The 16,746-nt window shown below is 43.3% G+C and overlaps 1 protein-coding gene across 1 annotated transcript; it reads left to right on the top strand.

Annotated features, from left to right (window-relative positions):
- Nucleotides 1–634: 634 nt before the first annotated feature.
- On the top strand, nt 635–14,741 carry Cdo1 (cysteine dioxygenase type 1). Its single transcript, XM_021214875.2, has 5 exons — nt 635–1,022; nt 5,413–5,490; nt 8,621–8,775; nt 11,721–11,890; nt 14,045–14,741. The coding sequence occupies exons 1-5, from the start codon at nt 853–855 to the stop codon at nt 14,072–14,074; spliced, it is 603 nt and encodes a 200-aa protein (XP_021070534.1). The 5' UTR covers nt 635–852; the 3' UTR covers nt 14,075–14,741.
- Nucleotides 14,742–16,746: the final 2,005 nt, after the last annotated feature.

The raw sequence follows: 16,746 nt of genomic DNA, 5'->3' as shown, positions 1-16,746 counted from the left end.
GTTAAAATTTACTCAATATACTACTGCACAATTTACACTGAAAAGGAGGAAGAGGAGAAAGGAAGAAACTCAGCAACCCTCGGGAGGCAGAAGCAGGCGGATCTCTTGAGTTTAAGGCCGGCCTGGTCTACTGCCAGCCAGCCAGCCAGCGAGAGCTACAAAGTGATTTTCAAAAATTAATTTTCACCAAGCCTGGGGCACATATGTGGACCTTTAGGTTCACAGAACAGTCACTCTGGCCAGGGAATGGATCCCATTGTTGATTTTTCCCAGGCATCTTAGCTACATTTGGAAGATGGGCTCCTTTTCCACAGCATCTCCCACAGAGATCTAAAACACACAGACGTGTATTGAAAACCAAGCCCGGGAGGTGGGGTCGGGATGAGATGGGCGGCCAAAATCCGCCGCTAAGGAAGGGGGAGAAATTGCCCGAGGCTCACCGCAAGTATGAGGCAAGGGCAACAGTGGGGCTTCTGAGGGTTGGCATGCACACACAGTGCTGTGCCAGGGCCTTCCCTCTGGCTCTCTCCACCTCCGGCCCCTTCCTCGGGTCTTTCTCCGCCTCACTCCACCCCCTGAAGGCGGTTGGTACGTTCTAGATGACTCCAAGAGCTTAAAAAGGGCCCGGGAGGGCGGACTCCTCAGATTTGGTCTTGACCAGCCAGGGCTTTAGGCTGGTCTCCGGTGACTCCTAGTCCTGAGTCTTGATACCCTTGCGAGAGCTTTGAGCGTGGTGGGTCCCCGGCATTCGGGGTCCGGGGTGTGTGTGGTTGTCTAGCCTGCAGCCGGGGTCCTCGGCGCGCTCGCGTCCTCCGCAGCTGGCCAGAAGAGACGCGCCCCAGCGCTACGGGGATGGAACGGACCGAGCTGCTGAAGCCACGGACCCTGGCCGACCTCATCCGCATCTTGCATGAGCTCTTCGCAGGGGATGAAGTCAACGTGGAGGAAGTGCAGGCTGTACTGGAAGCCTACGAGAGCAATCCCGCCGAGTGGGCTTTGTATGCCAAATTCGATCAATACAGGTGAGCGCACTCAGGCTTCTGCAAGCTAGGTCCCCTCCGTTGAAAGGGAGCCCCCACCCCACCCCCGCACGGCTCTCAGATTTTCAGCTCTCTGTCGCCCGCGAAACCCCACCACCCCGGGCCCCCAGCCTCTGACACAGAGACACCCCACCTCTGCAGCCGCCGCTGGCACTGCACTACTCTAATGGCCCCCTGGCACATTAGAACTCCGCCGGAGCAGCCGCCTAGAACTGACTGCAGAAGGTCAGATCTCCAGGAGATCATCCTCCCAAACATTCAGAAAAGGGTGGTGGTGGGAGACACAACCCCAATTCAGACCCTCATCACCAACCCTGGAGTGCTTTAATGTAAAACAGCTGGTTTTGCCAGCTGTTACTTACTATCCAGTTCCTCCAAGGCACTTTCACTGCCCCACTGGGGGTTGGCTCACCCACTCTCAGGTTTTGCAAAATGGGCACATCGTGACCTTCGCAGCCCCCAAGCCTTTGGCCCTCTCTTGCCCTTGTTTTCCAGAATCTGGAAGGGAAAACTAAATAAAGACCGCTACTTTCCGGGCTTGCTTGAATGCGGTGTCTGGTAGAAGGGGACCTTTGAAGCCTTGACTTAGGGATTAAGTCAGAATGATTAAGTCAGCCCTCGGGCCAGAGGAAAAGTAGTCACCTGGAGGTTGAGAGGTCGTGTGTGGAAGAAAGAGCAAGCTTCGGTGCTTGTACCTGATAGACAGGCTAACAGGAGGAAACTAGCTGGCTGAAAGGATGGCAGACAATGGGGCTTTCTCTTGAAAATCGTCTCTCCTTAACATGTAACATATACAATAAGGTTTTGTCAGAAAAGACCGTGTCAACTGTATTTTGGAACTTGTGAATAGTAAAAACTAAGGGCAAAGAAAGTGACATTTTGCCTTTGGGAGTGATCTTAAGCAATTTCCTTTGATCTGGTCACTCCGTTTCAGGCTGGGTCCTACAAGGGTACACATGATATGTCCAGCTCTTAAATGCTGGCAGGTAATGGCCAGTTTGTGGGCCAAGTTCTCTTCCAGTCATTAAGCCTAGTGAGAGACAAAGCTGTTCTTATCTCAGTTTTACCAGCAAAGACCAGCCTGAAAGAGTTAAATACTCTATACAGGGTCTGTTTCCCCATTATTGTTTAGGAGCCTCCACTAAACCAGGGCCACCTGCAGCCCCTTTGGCCAGAAAAGCTTTTACACAGCTTTTTGTATGGTGTATAAAATAAAAGTAATTACTGGAAGTCAACCATAATTTTTTTTAAAAATTTGCATACATGTAATTTTATCATTTATTAAAAAATAAAGCAAGTATGCATACTAACAAGGTGGATTATTTATTTTTACATAAAGAAATGTTGCTGAATATTTGTTATTTTGATTTTTACATCTAATGAAAGATTATTAAACATGAAAAACAATAGAGACTGGCCATGATACTTGCACTTGGGAGGTGAAGATAGGTAAGCCAGGTAAACCTCAGCTCACAGTCTGAGCTACATGAAAACTCCAAAAGATGCCCTCTGACCTTCATACCAGCACCACAGCACACATATGCCCAAGTGCACACAAGTGCACACATGATACACACATTAATACTAAATTTTTTTTATTGCTATGGAGTCTGTAGTGACACAGACAAGGGCTGCTGGCTACCGATATATTTCACATTCCAATTAATTTTTGGCTGTACATTCAGAAATCTTATACTGTTCCCGTTTTCTATGATTCCACATTCTACTATGCAATGCACAATTTAGGAAGCTTGGGTTCTAAACTGATAAGCAACTTCTGCTAGAACGGTGGTTCTCAACCTGTGGTCACAACCCCTTTAGTGGTTGAACGACCCTTTCACAGGGGTCACCTAAGACCATTAGAAAATACACATATTTATGTTACAATTCATAACAGTAGCAAAGTTAGATTTATGAAATAGCAACAAAAATGCAGCATGAGGAACTGTATTACAGGGCTACAGCATTAGGAAAGTTGAGAACCACTGCTCTAGACCTATAACAAATTCTTTTATTATAGTAGTGTATCTGACTAGATTTGGCATTGTCCAAGAGAAATTAGCCAGGTATGCTGCACACAGCTCCTGCTCTCTAGAAAAATGGCATTGCCAGGGACTTCTTGTTTTACCCAAGGCACAGCTCATTAAGATAAGGTGAAGTCCTGGGTGGGATGTATGTGGGCTATAAAGAAAAGTGGGAGACTGGCGAACAGGAGTGAATTCTGTGGCATTATGATCCTTAGTGCCTAGGGTTCCTATCTGTGATCTGGGCACTGGGAGCAAGGCTATGTGTGTCTCAGTACATCCAGACTGAGTTCTCTGAAGAAGTGCACAGGAACCCTGTTTGTTATTATTTAAAGGCTGTGTGTATAGCCTCTTCTTAGGTTGTAAGGAGCTAGAATATAAGGGAGACAGATAACTAAAAAGAAAATAATAGTCTGGACGATGATGGTGCACAACTTTAGTCCCAGCACTTGAGAGGCAGAGGCAGAGGCAGGAAGATCTCTGAGTTTGAGGCTAGCCTGGTCTACAAAGAGAGTTCCAGGATAGCCAAGGCTCCATGAAGAAATGCTATCTTGAAAAACCAATAATAAAAATGATGAATATTATAGTACTTAGCAACTCTCTAAAGACTTTCATCCTGCAAGCACCTGCCCATGAACTTGGGGGATGGTAGGGAGGCCAAGACTGGAGGAAAAGCAGCCCAGAGGGCATGAGGTAACAGATGACTAAGTGAACAACCAACCCTTTCCTTCCCCTTAGAAATAGCAGTCTAGAATGAATGTCACAGCCAGCCAGCCGCCTTTGCTGGTTACATGCTAACAACAGAACCGTTTGGAACAAATTACAACTTGAGAGATCAAGCAAGCATCCTTACGATGGTTGTTTTGGTTAGATTTTTTTTCCCCTGCCAATTATAGTAGTAAAGGCTTTAGTATTCTGACCTAATGTAGCCTTTGTTCCGGTCTTACTTCAGCCCTCAGCTTATTTGTGCAGAGATTTTTCTTATGAGTGCTTTTGAATGTGTTTGTGTCAGCGCCTTAGTAGTAAAACTGGGCAGAATTCTAGAACTGTCTTTTAATGAAACCTCAGTCCTCAAAGCCTACTTTAACAGCTAAAAGTGGGGAAAATGCCCCCACACAATAGCAGCATTCTTTCCTGGAGTCGTTATGGGCTTTCCAAATACCTTCCCTGAGAACGCTACTTTTTATTAGTTTGGACTGATAAGCATGGAGAAACTTGAAATTTGCATTATCTCTCCCCTCTTATCTATTCTTACCAGTGGTTAAGACTGAGCGGTTATCTCAGTAAACTCAGTGATTCAGAATACAGAAAGGTCTTGTCATTCTCCCTGGACCAGGGGGGAAAGGGGCATAAATTGAGGAGAAGTCAAAATTCAGCTCTTGAAGACAGTTTTCATTCGTTCTGGTCTTTGAATTCAAAAACGGTGTTCAGTTTTATCAAGGTAGAACGCGGGGGGCTGGGATCCAGGCTCCTCTGTACACCAGACTAGGCAGGTGTTCCACTCTGAGAGCGAGCAGACCTTGGAAAGGCATCTTCCATTTCCAGGAAATGCATCTGGAGGCTGAGTACTGCTTTTTAAAAATAATGCCTGCCTTATTTCAAAAACAAAGACCAAAAAAACACATATTGAAGTGGCTCACAATTTGTTGGGGTCTAAGGAAGCAAGCTGGGGCTCATTTTTTAGATGGCTGCGTGAGGAAAAACCGAACTATAGATTGTGTTAACACTAAATGGGTGTGAGCTGTTGGTGGTGAGAGAAAATGGGTTTGCTTAAATGAGATTTTATGGCTCTGTGATCTATCCTGTCCTGGATTTTTGCAAAGGTGAAAGATCGGTTTGTTTGGTTTGGTTTTGTGGGGTTTTTTTGTTGTTGTTGTTGTTGTTGCTTTTTTTGGTTTTTTGTTTTATCTTGCATTTCCATGAGAGGAGGGAAGGAAGACTGCAGTCAGAATGTAATATAGGAGAGAAAAATTAATTAATTAGTTAAAAATTAGTTTTAAAATAAATTTTTAATTAAATTAAATATTTAATAAATTTCTTTTTTAAAAAAAGAACAGACTCTAAACCCTATTGAACTTCTACATTTGAATGAAAGATTATTAAATAGAAAACGGAAAGTAGGACTGGCCGTAAAAGGGATGCTTAGAGTCCGAGACTTGGGAGCCGGGCAGAAGGACCAGGAGGTTAAAGTCATCAGCTACACTGTGAGGTCACAGCCTGGGTTACAGGAGACCCCTGTTTAAAATAATCAATAATGATAATGAACTAAATGATACTTTGTTATACTTATTTTTCCTAGCACTTACCTCAGTGGGCAGATTCAAACTGGACTATGTTTGCTTTTTTAGGTATACTCGAAATCTTGTGGATCAAGGAAATGGGAAGTTTAATCTGATGATTCTGTGCTGGGGTGAAGGGCACGGCAGGTAATGTAATAACTATTCACTCATTCCAGAAATGCCTGAGTGTTCCTCCTCCTCCTCCTCGCAAGAGTACTTTTCTTAGATAAATCTATGTTTTGGGCAGGTGTGGTGACACGCACCTTTAATCCCAGCATAAGAGGCAGAGGCAGATGGATGTCTGTGAGTTCGAGTAGTTATAAAAAAACTTATTTATGTCACTACCATGAAGTCACATTTGGCTGTGTACTCTGTGCTAACGCAAATGTGTGCTTGTGACTCGTTCTTCACGAAGTTGGGGGTTATACACACACTTCTATTTTGCACATTTTCTCAACTTCTCAAACTGTCAACTGCTTTTATAACGTGTTTATAAATGGCTACTTGATAACCTCAGGGTTTTAAGACTCATATAGTCTAAGTTATATGACTACACGGCAGCTCTCTTCAGACACACCAGAAGAGGGCATCGGATCCCATTTCAGACGGTTGTGAGCCACCATGTGGTTGCTAGGAATTGAACTCAGGACCTCTGGAAGAACAGTCAGTGCTCTTAACCACTGAGCCATCTCTCCAGCCCTCTAAGTTGTGGGATATACAGTGAGTTCTAGGACAGCAAGGGATGTATACCAAGACTCTGTCTCAAAAATAAATAAATAAGTCTATGTTTTGCAGTGCTAGGAATCAAATGCATGTCTCTGTACACTAAGTGAGCACTCTACCTTCTAATGTCGAGATGCACCCCCATCCCCATTCAAGGTATTTCTTACAGCGTCTGGCCCAGCACGTGAACCGTAAGTAGTGCCAGGCTAACCACCAACTTTAAAAAGACGAGGAATTCACGTTTTAGAATTCTTTCTTTACATTGACCCCTAATCTCAGCATGGAGTTAGCATGGGGGGACTGGGGTTTCAGGCACTCACTATGTACATTAGAACCAGACCCCCCAGGGCCAGCGAGATGGCCCAGTGGGGTAAATGTGCTTAGTACCAAGAATAACGAGTCTCTGTTCAGGTGTGGGAATACACAGAGTAAAAGGAGAGAACCAACTCTCACAAGAGAAAGAACTCTTACACACACACACACACACATGCATGCACGCACGTGCGCGCACTAAATAAATAGATAAATGTAAAAAAGAGAAACAGAAACAAGAAACTCTTTCCCAAAGGAGTAATATTTCAAAAGAAGGAAGTGCTCACCTTCATTTAAGCTCTCCGTCTCCTATGGAGTTAAATGGTTTGGGGAGCTATGCTTAACCCTGACCTTTGTAGTGTGTGAGGTGTGTGTGTCAACAACTGTGGGATCAAAGACCAAACGTCCGCAATTTGGAGGTAGAAAAACTTGTCAGAAATTCAGAAGAAGCCTTTCAGCTTCCAGTTTACTGTTTAACTTTTTTACCAGGAGGGGAATTTAAACGAACGCTAACGTGCTAACAGTTGCTTCCTTGTCTGCAGCTTGTACATTTGCCAGTCTTGTTACCGACTGAATATTATTTGATTTTTAAACAAGATATGCCAGGTTTTGTTCTTAAAAATAACCCAGAGCCATTTCTGATGAGAGAAAAGACATGCAAAATTACAAGGGTTTAGGGTGTGGGATCTCTAGGGAGCAAATGCTGCAATGAACAGTTGATGAAATGGGGTAGTAAGCAGTCATTCATTCAGTACTTTTTAAAATAATTTTCCGAATTGTATAATTGCGTTCATTATTTATTTATTTATTTATTTATTTATTTATTTATTTATTTATTATGAGTATACTGTAGCTCTCTTCAGACACACCAGAAGAGGGCATTAGATCCTATTATAGATGGTTGTGAGCCACCATGTGGTTGCTGGGATTTGAACTCAGGACCTCTGGAAGAGCAGTCAGTGCCCTTAACCATTGAGCCATCTCTCCAGCCCATTCAGTATTATTTTAAAAACAGATTAGCAAGGCTAGGGTTAGAGCATCCAGACTCAAGAAACAGTCCTTTTATGGTGCATTGAAATATTAGCAGAATTCAACATGATGTAAATCCTAAAAATTACGTACACTTATGTATTTTAATCATCCTTGCAGCTACTATGACTTCATATGCCTAAATACTGTTTGCTCTAAGATCACATGAATAAATTCCTTTTTACTTATTATACAGTTTGCTTTCTCCCACCAGTATCAGAAGATCATCACAGGTGGGCTCCTCCAAGTCAGTAAGATGTTAATACTAAGACCACCTTATGTCATCATGTCAGAATAAGCATGTATATGCACACATACACGTTCTCCCTCACACACAAAGAAGAAAAGAGGAAATGCCTGTGGGGGAAAACATAAAAATATTCAATGATTCCAAGGCGCTCAATTAATGAACGACTCGCTGAGTATGTGTGTGTGTGTGTGTGTGTGTGTGTGTGTGTGTATGTGATGGCAGAGATTTAAAATCCAAGCCCTCACACACTATGTGAGCAATCTTCCCCTGCTAATATTCTTTCATTGTCAAACTCTAGCTCAGCTTAAAAAGTTATTAAAACCTGCATTTTTTTTCTGGGCATTGTGTCATACCTGAAATCCCAGCAAACCTGTAATCTTCCCTTCTAACGCAGGAAGATCATGAATTGTATGAAATATAATGAAGCTGTGTCTCAAAGACAACTGTAAACAAAACAAATATAATAAAAAAAAATATACCAAATCAAAAAAAACAGACAAGAAACTGTATTGTGGAGTCGGGCGTGGTGGCGCACGCCTTTAATCCCAGCACTCGGGAGGCAGAGGCAGGCGGATTTCTGAGTTCGAGGCCAGCCTGGTCTACAAAGTGAGTTCCAGGACAGCCAGGGCTATACAGAGAAACCCTGTCTCAAAAAACCAAAAAAAAGAAACTGTATTGTGGAAAAACAATAAAAGGAAAGGTTTCTGAGTTTGTATTTTGTTACCGTGTCACTGTGACAACACTTTTGCTCTTTAGTGGGGGTGGACATCAAAGCTATGATGTGGATGATGTGTGGTTATTGTACCCAGAGCAGCAGTGCTGAAGTGCAAATTGATAGATGTAAAGCAGAGCATCTGAAATGCATTAGGTCCAGAGAGCTTCTGGGCAGTGTATCTGTTTCCGCTCAACTGATGGGTGCTGGACCAACCACTGGGTTCATCTGTCGTTTCTGTGCATATACAGCAGTATTCATGATCACACGGACTCCCACTGCTTTCTGAAGCTGCTGCAAGGAAATCTGAAGGAGACATTGTTTGACTGGCCTGACAAGAAATCCAACGAGATGATCAAGAAGTCTGAAAGAACCCTGAGGGAAAACCAGTGTGCCTACATCAATGGTAACATCTTGCTCTTGTCTATGAGAGTGTCGGGAAAACTGCGCTCTTAGCTAGGCATCTTGATGGAAAACTGGCCTAAACGCAATGGGTTTCTAGGGCTTTAAAGCAGGGTTGGACTCATTCATTCAAAAGATATGTATGAAGATTACCATTCATTGGAAAGTCATTTATCTGCCCAAGCTTAGGACAGAGAAAGAAGGATATGAATTTATGCAAAAGAGTTGTGTCTCATTGGGGAACACACAGTGCGTTTGTATTAGAAAATGTAACATGTTCTGGAAGTGATTAAGAACATTAGCTAGTGCCTATTTGTTTTTTGAACAGGACATACAGCATATCCAAAAGACTTTCCTCAAGGGAAATTTTGCAATGTATATTTTTGGGCAGTGACTTAAAGACATCTTACCAAGAACTTGTTCTTTCTCCTACATGTCATCTGGAATAGCCCCAAATGCTTCCCAGGAGAGGCACTGAGTTTACTTCTAGTTCTAAAAAGAATCATAACTTTCCAAAGATTCATGGAAACATATGAGGTTCATAATTTTTATCCTCAGTTATATATGAGACTGCCAGTGCATATGAAGATGAAATAACTTGTCTGGAGTCACTCAGGTTTTAAATGTGGATCCAGCATTTGAATCAAAGCAGTTTGAGTCCAAACATATGCTTTTAATAAGGATGCTGTCCTGCTTATATAAAATGAAATATTACAGTCTTTCTCTGGCAAGCACAGTACTGCCTTCATATATCTTAAGTCTAGAATTGGCCTTGCTACTTGGCTCTAACTTGTTAGATTATTAGTGTAGGAACGCAGATCGCTTATAGAGCTCCGACTGGATGGGAAACATTTTCTCTTCTATTCACATCACACGAGGCTGTGATTTCCTCCATAGACATTCTCCTTTGTTTTCTCTTTGTTTTTTTGTTTTGTTTTTGTTTTTATCTTCCTGGAAATAGTTCTTCCTGACTGGTTATCTCTAGGCCAGGCTCACAGTCAAGCTACAAGTTCCCTTGATGTCATCTAAACCTTTTCTTTGCTTTTTCCTTGTGGTTGAACTTATTTCCTGAACTCAACAAACTTCGTTTGTTCTTGCTTCACACCCTTGTTTGGGTAAGCAGATCTTCATGAAAGGAGGCACGGACAGTAAATCCTTGAGACTTCCTAATATCTAAAGACAACAACAAGGAAACAACAGGCACCCTATATTCAAACCTTACAAGTTGACAGATGAAGTAGCTGGGTGTGGATTGTGACCTGTCAGTCACGGCCCCCCAGAAGTCTGTGTCTTCGCATTTCAGGGTATCCTACTCCTGTTGAAAGTCCTTTGTCATTCTGACTCTTGCTTTCTCACTGAAAGACCTTCTGGAAATATTTTGAATCTTAACATGTGTTGCCTTTATTCTGTCCGGTGTTCTTTCACGGTAATACAGTCACCTAGGGACACCACGTTCCGACAGGTGCTTGGCTCTGTTCAGTTTGGATATTTGGCTTGTGCCCATCAACACAAGAAACGTCCTCATGTTGTTCCTGGGAGTTCCGTCTCTGAAAGGCCTCTTGTTTGGATATTAAGCTTCCTGAACTTCTCCTTTGATCTTTTCCCCTTTCCTATTATTTTAATCTTTGGGTTTGTTTTTTTTTTTCCTTTGAGCCTACCTCAACTTTTTCTGCCAGCCGTTCTGTTCAGGTTTTGTTTTAGTTGGCGATCCTCCTGCCTCTGCCTCCTCAGCATTTTTCCTACAGGTATGCACTACCACACCCCGCTGTCTTTTTCTTTTGAGAAACCTTTTTGGGGCCAGGGGTGTAGTTCAGCTGGGGCTCCCTCAGCATGTGTGCACCAGGTACTGGCTTCCATCCCGAGTCTCACATCAACCAGCCCAGCACTTAGGAGATCAGAAAGGGAGATCAGAAGTTCAGAGTGACCGTGGGCTGGACGAGACACAAAAATCCTTAGATTTCCTGCTCCCCTCTGGGTATTTTGTCTCGGGGAGAATGCTAATAATAGACTTTTCCAGCTCCTCTTGGTGTCCTGTTGGAACTTGCTTTTCCAGGCTGCTCAAGGCCACTCTCTGACTTCTGAACTAGAGGCTAACTCAGTTGTGTACTCGTGTGTAAAATCCGAGGACAAAAAAACTTCACTTGGTGGCCCCCAACACAGGATGGGGCTTACTGACAGACTCTCTCTCTTGAGGGTCAGGCAGAGGCCTTTAATAGAGGTCTGAGAGGCAGAATGCTTCCATTTCAGACTGGAGACGGAAATCCTGGTTCATGGTGGGCTGGTGAGGAAATCAGGACAATTGTCAATCACATGTGGCCCAGGGCTTCACTCACTTGCTTTTAACATCAATCAGTCCTGAACTCTGCAAATCTCCATCTTTGGGGGTTGGAAGCATAGGAGGAGGGAAATGGTGAAGTGGGATTCAAGACCCTACTTCCTAAATAAGCTTTCAACCAGTCAGTTGTCTTTAGCCCAGTCTTCACTCCAGAAGAATCTGGAACTGCCCATTCCTGAGCTATTTGAGAGTTTCAAAATACAGGGTTGGGTTTTTTTGTTGCTGGTTTTGGAGTTTTGGTTTTGTTTTGTTGGCCTTTTCCCTGAGTGGTTTAGGATTCTCTCTCTCTCTCTCTCTCTCTCTCTCTCTCTCTCTCTCTCTCTCTCTCTCTCTAATGAGACTACCTTTTAAGCTTTCAAGTTCTTATGAATGTTTTCTTTCTCACTATATTTTATCTTGATTTAGTCTCTGACTGTAATGTGAGACAGCTTGAAGGACTGATGCCACAGGATTGTGGCACTTACTATACATAACCAGCAGCTCAATTCTAATATGTATTCATTCCATATTCATCAATATCAGTTAAAAACTGTGGGGGATTACCAACGGGTTTTTTTGCCTTCAGCCGCCATCTTGATTCCTTCGTTGTTTTCTGTCCTCTTTTGTCTGAAAAGATTCCATTGGCTTACACCGAGTAGAGAACGTCAGCCACACAGAGCCTGCCGTGAGCCTTCACTTGTACAGTCCACCTTTCGATACGTGCCACGCCTTTGACCAGAGAACAGGGCATAAAAACAAAGTCACCATGACATTCCACAGCAAATTTGGAATCAGGACTCCATTTGTAAGTACAGTTTCCTGGGTTCAAATGACTTAGAAGGAGCCAGGGAGATGGCTCAGGAGTTCAGAGCACTTGCTGCTCTGGCAGAGGGCCCACATGGGGACCACACCATCGTTAATGCCATTTCCAGGAGACCTGATGCCAGTGTCCACGTATGATCTCTGTGGGCAGTTATGCATATTGTACTCATGCTTACATGTAAGCATAACATAAAATGAATCTAAAAAAATTACATGACTTAGGGGATTGGCAACAGTACATTTTATTGATCTAAGTATTATTTAATGTGCTGGGGAGATGACTCAGTGGGTAAGAGCTACGGTACCTTGCAGAGGCCCTGCATTTGGTTCCTGGATGCATGTGCAGCAGCTCACAACTGCCTTTAACTCCACCTCCAAGGAGATCTGATGCCTCCGCCTCCTTGGGCACCTTCAGTCACATGCAAATACCACCCCACCCCATACCCGCAAACACACATGTACACATTATTTGAAAAATAAAAATAATAAGCATTAATTAAATATCATAAATCTATAATATTCTTGTATGAGTTCATAGGATAGAAGACCAGTCTCTTCTAATTATGTCTTAAACCTTGAAGATAATTTTTTTATTTATTATTATTTTCTTTATTTACATTTCAAATGCTATCCCGAAAGTTCCCTATACCCCCACCCACCCCTGCTCCCCTACCCACCCACTCCCACTACTTGGCCCTGGCCTTCCCCTGTGCTGGGTCATATAAAGTTTACAAGACCAAGGGGCCTCTCTTCCCAATGATGGCCGATTAGGCCATCTTCNGCTACATATGCAGCTAGAGACTCGAGCTCAGGGGGTACTGGTTAGTTCATATTGTTGTTGCACCTACAGGGTTGCAGCCCCCTACAACACTGCTTGTGGACGTTGTACATCGTGGTGCGGAGCCTAGTGCGCACCACGATGTACAACGTCCACAAGCAGGGGGTACTGGTTAGTTCATATTGTTGTTGCACCTACAGGGTTGCAGCCCCCTACAACACCTTGGGTACTTTCTCTAGCTCCTCCGTTGGGGGCCCTGTGTTCCATCCAATAGCTGACCGTGAGCATCCACTTCTGTGTTTGCCAGACACTGGCATAGCCTCACAAGAGGCCGCTATATCAGGGTCCCTTCAGCAGAATCTTGCTGGCATGTGCATTAGTATCTGGGTTTGGTGGCTGATGATGGGATGGATTCCCGGATGGGAATGGGGATAATTTATTTTTAAAAAATTAAATTAGATACAAAGACTTGTTTCTTGAGAAACTTCAATATGTATGTTCATTCCTAAAGAAAATGTCTTCTTCACTTGGGAAATTGGAGTGAAGTCTTTATTTGGCCTGTTTCCCACTAATATGACAATATTTAGAGGACAAGTTTACTGGGACATCAATAAATTGTGTTTGCTAAGACTATCTGAAGCTTATGTTTTGACTGGCACATGTGCAAGTTCATTGAGATGCAATGTCCTTAGATCACAAATATATTGGGAGATGCTAAGACATCCTATCCTTCTTGAAGGACAAGCGTTTCTCCCCATAAGGCAACCAATATTACTATGGTAGGATAGTCTTCTGCCATTGATGAAATAAATTGGAACAGACGTCAGTTAGTCACGACTGAAGTAGGAGACATGTTAAGAAGTAGCACATGGAAATAGGCTCCTACAATCCTCAGGTATCTTTCTGACCTGTTTTGCCTTTGTCTTCCACATTCAGAACTCCAAAAGGTTTTCTTATCACAAGAAGAAAGCCATTAGGATGCATTGCCAAAGCTAGACTTTCAAATTCTGCCTGGAAAATCAACCACTTAGAACAGTGGTTCTCAACATTCCTAATGCTGCAACCCTTCGTCGTGGTGACTCTGCGCAAGTGTGCGCATGTGCGCGCGCGCGCGCGCGCGCGCACACACACACACACACACACACACACACACACGAGACCATAAAATTATTCTCGTTGCTACTTCATAACTGTCATTTTGCTACTGTTATGAATTGTAATGTAAATATGAGTCTTTCCATGGTCTTTGGAAGCTGTGGGGTCACGACCCATACATAAGCTGAGAACTGCTGACTTAGAAGAGCTTATATGCCCTGTGCAAAAATTCTTACACAGCTTTCTCTTTTTCTTTTCTTACAGACAACTTCAGGGTCACTGGAGAACAACTAGGGCCTACCAAGCCCTTCGAAGTTTCGCTTTCGGATCCTCTGAATGTTTTCCCTTGGACAGAGAGGCCACCCACCATTTGCTGTCCAGTGACACAGTTAAACAAGTCCATGCTCAGTTCTACTACAAAGGGTGTGTACTAAGGAAGCAAACAATGCCCCGAGGAGAAAAATCCCACTAAAGAAAAAGTCACTTGATTTTTAATGACCAAGTTTTTAATGACCAGGTTATTTTGTCCTCTAACTCTACTGGGGGGGTGGTGTCCACTCAAACTCTACTGGGAGCTTTTGGTGGTTTTTTTTTTTTTCCCAGCCTTAGGAAACACTCTGGTCTCTGAACTCTAATAATCAATAAGTAAAAATAAGAAACCTCAAACTATCACGTGTCTGTTTTCATACCTAGGAATCTAAATGTGGAAATCCTTAATATGCTTTTTATGTTCTTAATATTTGACAAGAATTTTTTTCAACCCTATTTGACAAATTCCTGTGCTGTGGAGACTAGGGGACGCATAGAGCAGTTTGGTGCTTGGCAGTGAGCAGCAGGGGTTAGAGAGGTGATGAACCCAGACCTCCTGCGAACGAAAACCGAGACGCTGTGAAATGTGTGCCACCACCTTGAGCTTCCACCAAAATTGCCAAACAACTTTAATAAAACTGGATTTGAGAAGAACTACACATTGCCTTTTTTGATGCATATGCTGTTTAAAAATCATATAAGTGATAGTTTCTTAGATTTAGTTAAATTACTGAAGCAATTTAAAAATGATATTTTGGTTTGGGAGGGTGTGTGTGTGTGTGTGTGTGTGTGTGTGTGTTAGAGGTCAAACTCGTGTTTTATTGTGTGGTAGGCAAGTATTTCACCATTGAATGTCTTCTCATCCCAAAAGATGCTTCTATGATACAGGATTGTGAAGGTCAAGGAGCTACATTCACAGCAACTTCGGTGCCTTATTTTCACTAATTGACAAGAATACCAACACGAGGACACTGTTGCCCGAAAATGTGTGTCATTTTTTTCCATGTGTTCAAATGGGGTTTTGCTGCTGTAAACAGACACCACAACCAAGGCAACTCTCATTAGAAAAACATTTAATTGGGGCTGGCTTACAGGTTCAGCGGTTTAGTCTATCATCATCAAGGTGGGAACATGGCAGCATCCAGGCAGGCATGGTGCAGGAGGAGCTGAGAGTTCTGCATCTTCATCTGAAGGCTGCTAGCAGAACACTGGCTTCCAGGCAGCTAGGACTAGGGTCGTATAACCCACACCCACAGTGACACACATATTCCAACAAGGCCACGCCTCCTAATAGTGCCACTCCCTGGCCCAAACATACACAAACCATCACAATATCTAACATTTAAACACTGAGAAACGTTTTAGAAGGTAGATTTTTAACGTCTTAAACCTTGAAGTAATCTGGCAACATCAGGCTGTAGTGCATTTTCACTGGCACTTACTAGTTCAGCAAGGGTCTCCTGAAGAGGCCATTACTCCAGCCTGCTGCAGTCCCAACCCTCCTGTTTCTGTCTCCGTTGCCCTCCTAGTCTACATGCACATTTGAGTTTACTGCCCCAGGTTTAGACGGTTTTCTTTACAATGTCTCTTGTCATCTTGGAGTAGGCAATCTTGAGACTCAGTTGGAAAGTAAAGCCTTCTCTGAAAAGAGTTTCTAGACCTATCACCCTAGAAGTATTTACGTTAAGCTTCTCATCCTTGGATGGATATTAATGTTTATTGGATGTTTATCCCATAGTAAAGATTATTTGAAGTTACTTGGACGTAACACAATTATTCATTCTGGAAAGCAAGGCCTAGTATATTAGATGCTATTACTTTTCTCCCATGGCTACAATATACTAACACACACACACACACACACACACACACACACACACACACACACACACACCATAATAGCCTGAAGTGATACAGATGTACAGTTTGCTATCCGCTCTTGGCATAGAAGTCTAACAGTTTAATGGTGCTAATCAGAACTTTGTCCCTTTCTGTAGTTTCTGAGTAGGAACTGTTGGTGAAGATCCCCAGCCTCCTGACTGACCCCTTCTATCTTCAAAGCTAGTGATAGCAGGTTCACCTCTACACGTCATCACATCTATTACCTTCCACTTCTGTATCCCACTTTGAGAAACTCATGATTGGATGATGTCTCCATCTCAAGTCTGTGCCCTTAGTCATATCTGATGTCAGTAGGTCATCAGGATGTTGGTATATTGGGCAGGGAGCCCTCCTATCTATTCCAGCCTTTCTCTGACCCTCAGTGAGCCCAGTCTACCTCACATGCCAGACATAGTCTCTGTGACTAGGTCTCCTCATCCCATTATACTTTCAAAGTCCAAAAGTCTTACCCAAATCTCACTCAAAGTAAGTATGAGGAAGACTGTCGTGTGGCACTAGTCCTGGGGAAACGTGAACAAACATCTGCTCGCCCGAAACGGGAACTGACACTAAGCCAAAGTAAGGACCAAGTCCAACTTTCTGAACCAATGAGTTTTATTGGGATTTTTTTTTTTTCAGGAATGTGGGTGAGGGGTTCCTGACAGGCAGAAGTGACCCAAAGACAGTTGCATCACCCAGAGCCCACCCAGCATGGGTGACAGGTCACACAAGCTGGGAACCTGGAGCTCACTGCACAGCCTGCAGGCAGCTCAACA

The sequence above is a fragment of the Mus pahari genome, chromosome 15 (assembly GCF_900095145.1).
Source record: "Mus pahari chromosome 15, PAHARI_EIJ_v1.1, whole genome shotgun sequence".
In the NCBI taxonomy this organism is placed as follows: Eukaryota; Metazoa; Chordata; class Mammalia; order Rodentia; family Muridae; genus Mus; species Mus pahari.
The sequence above is the reverse complement of the archived record's forward strand: the minus strand, read 5'-3'. Positions and strand labels throughout refer to the sequence as shown.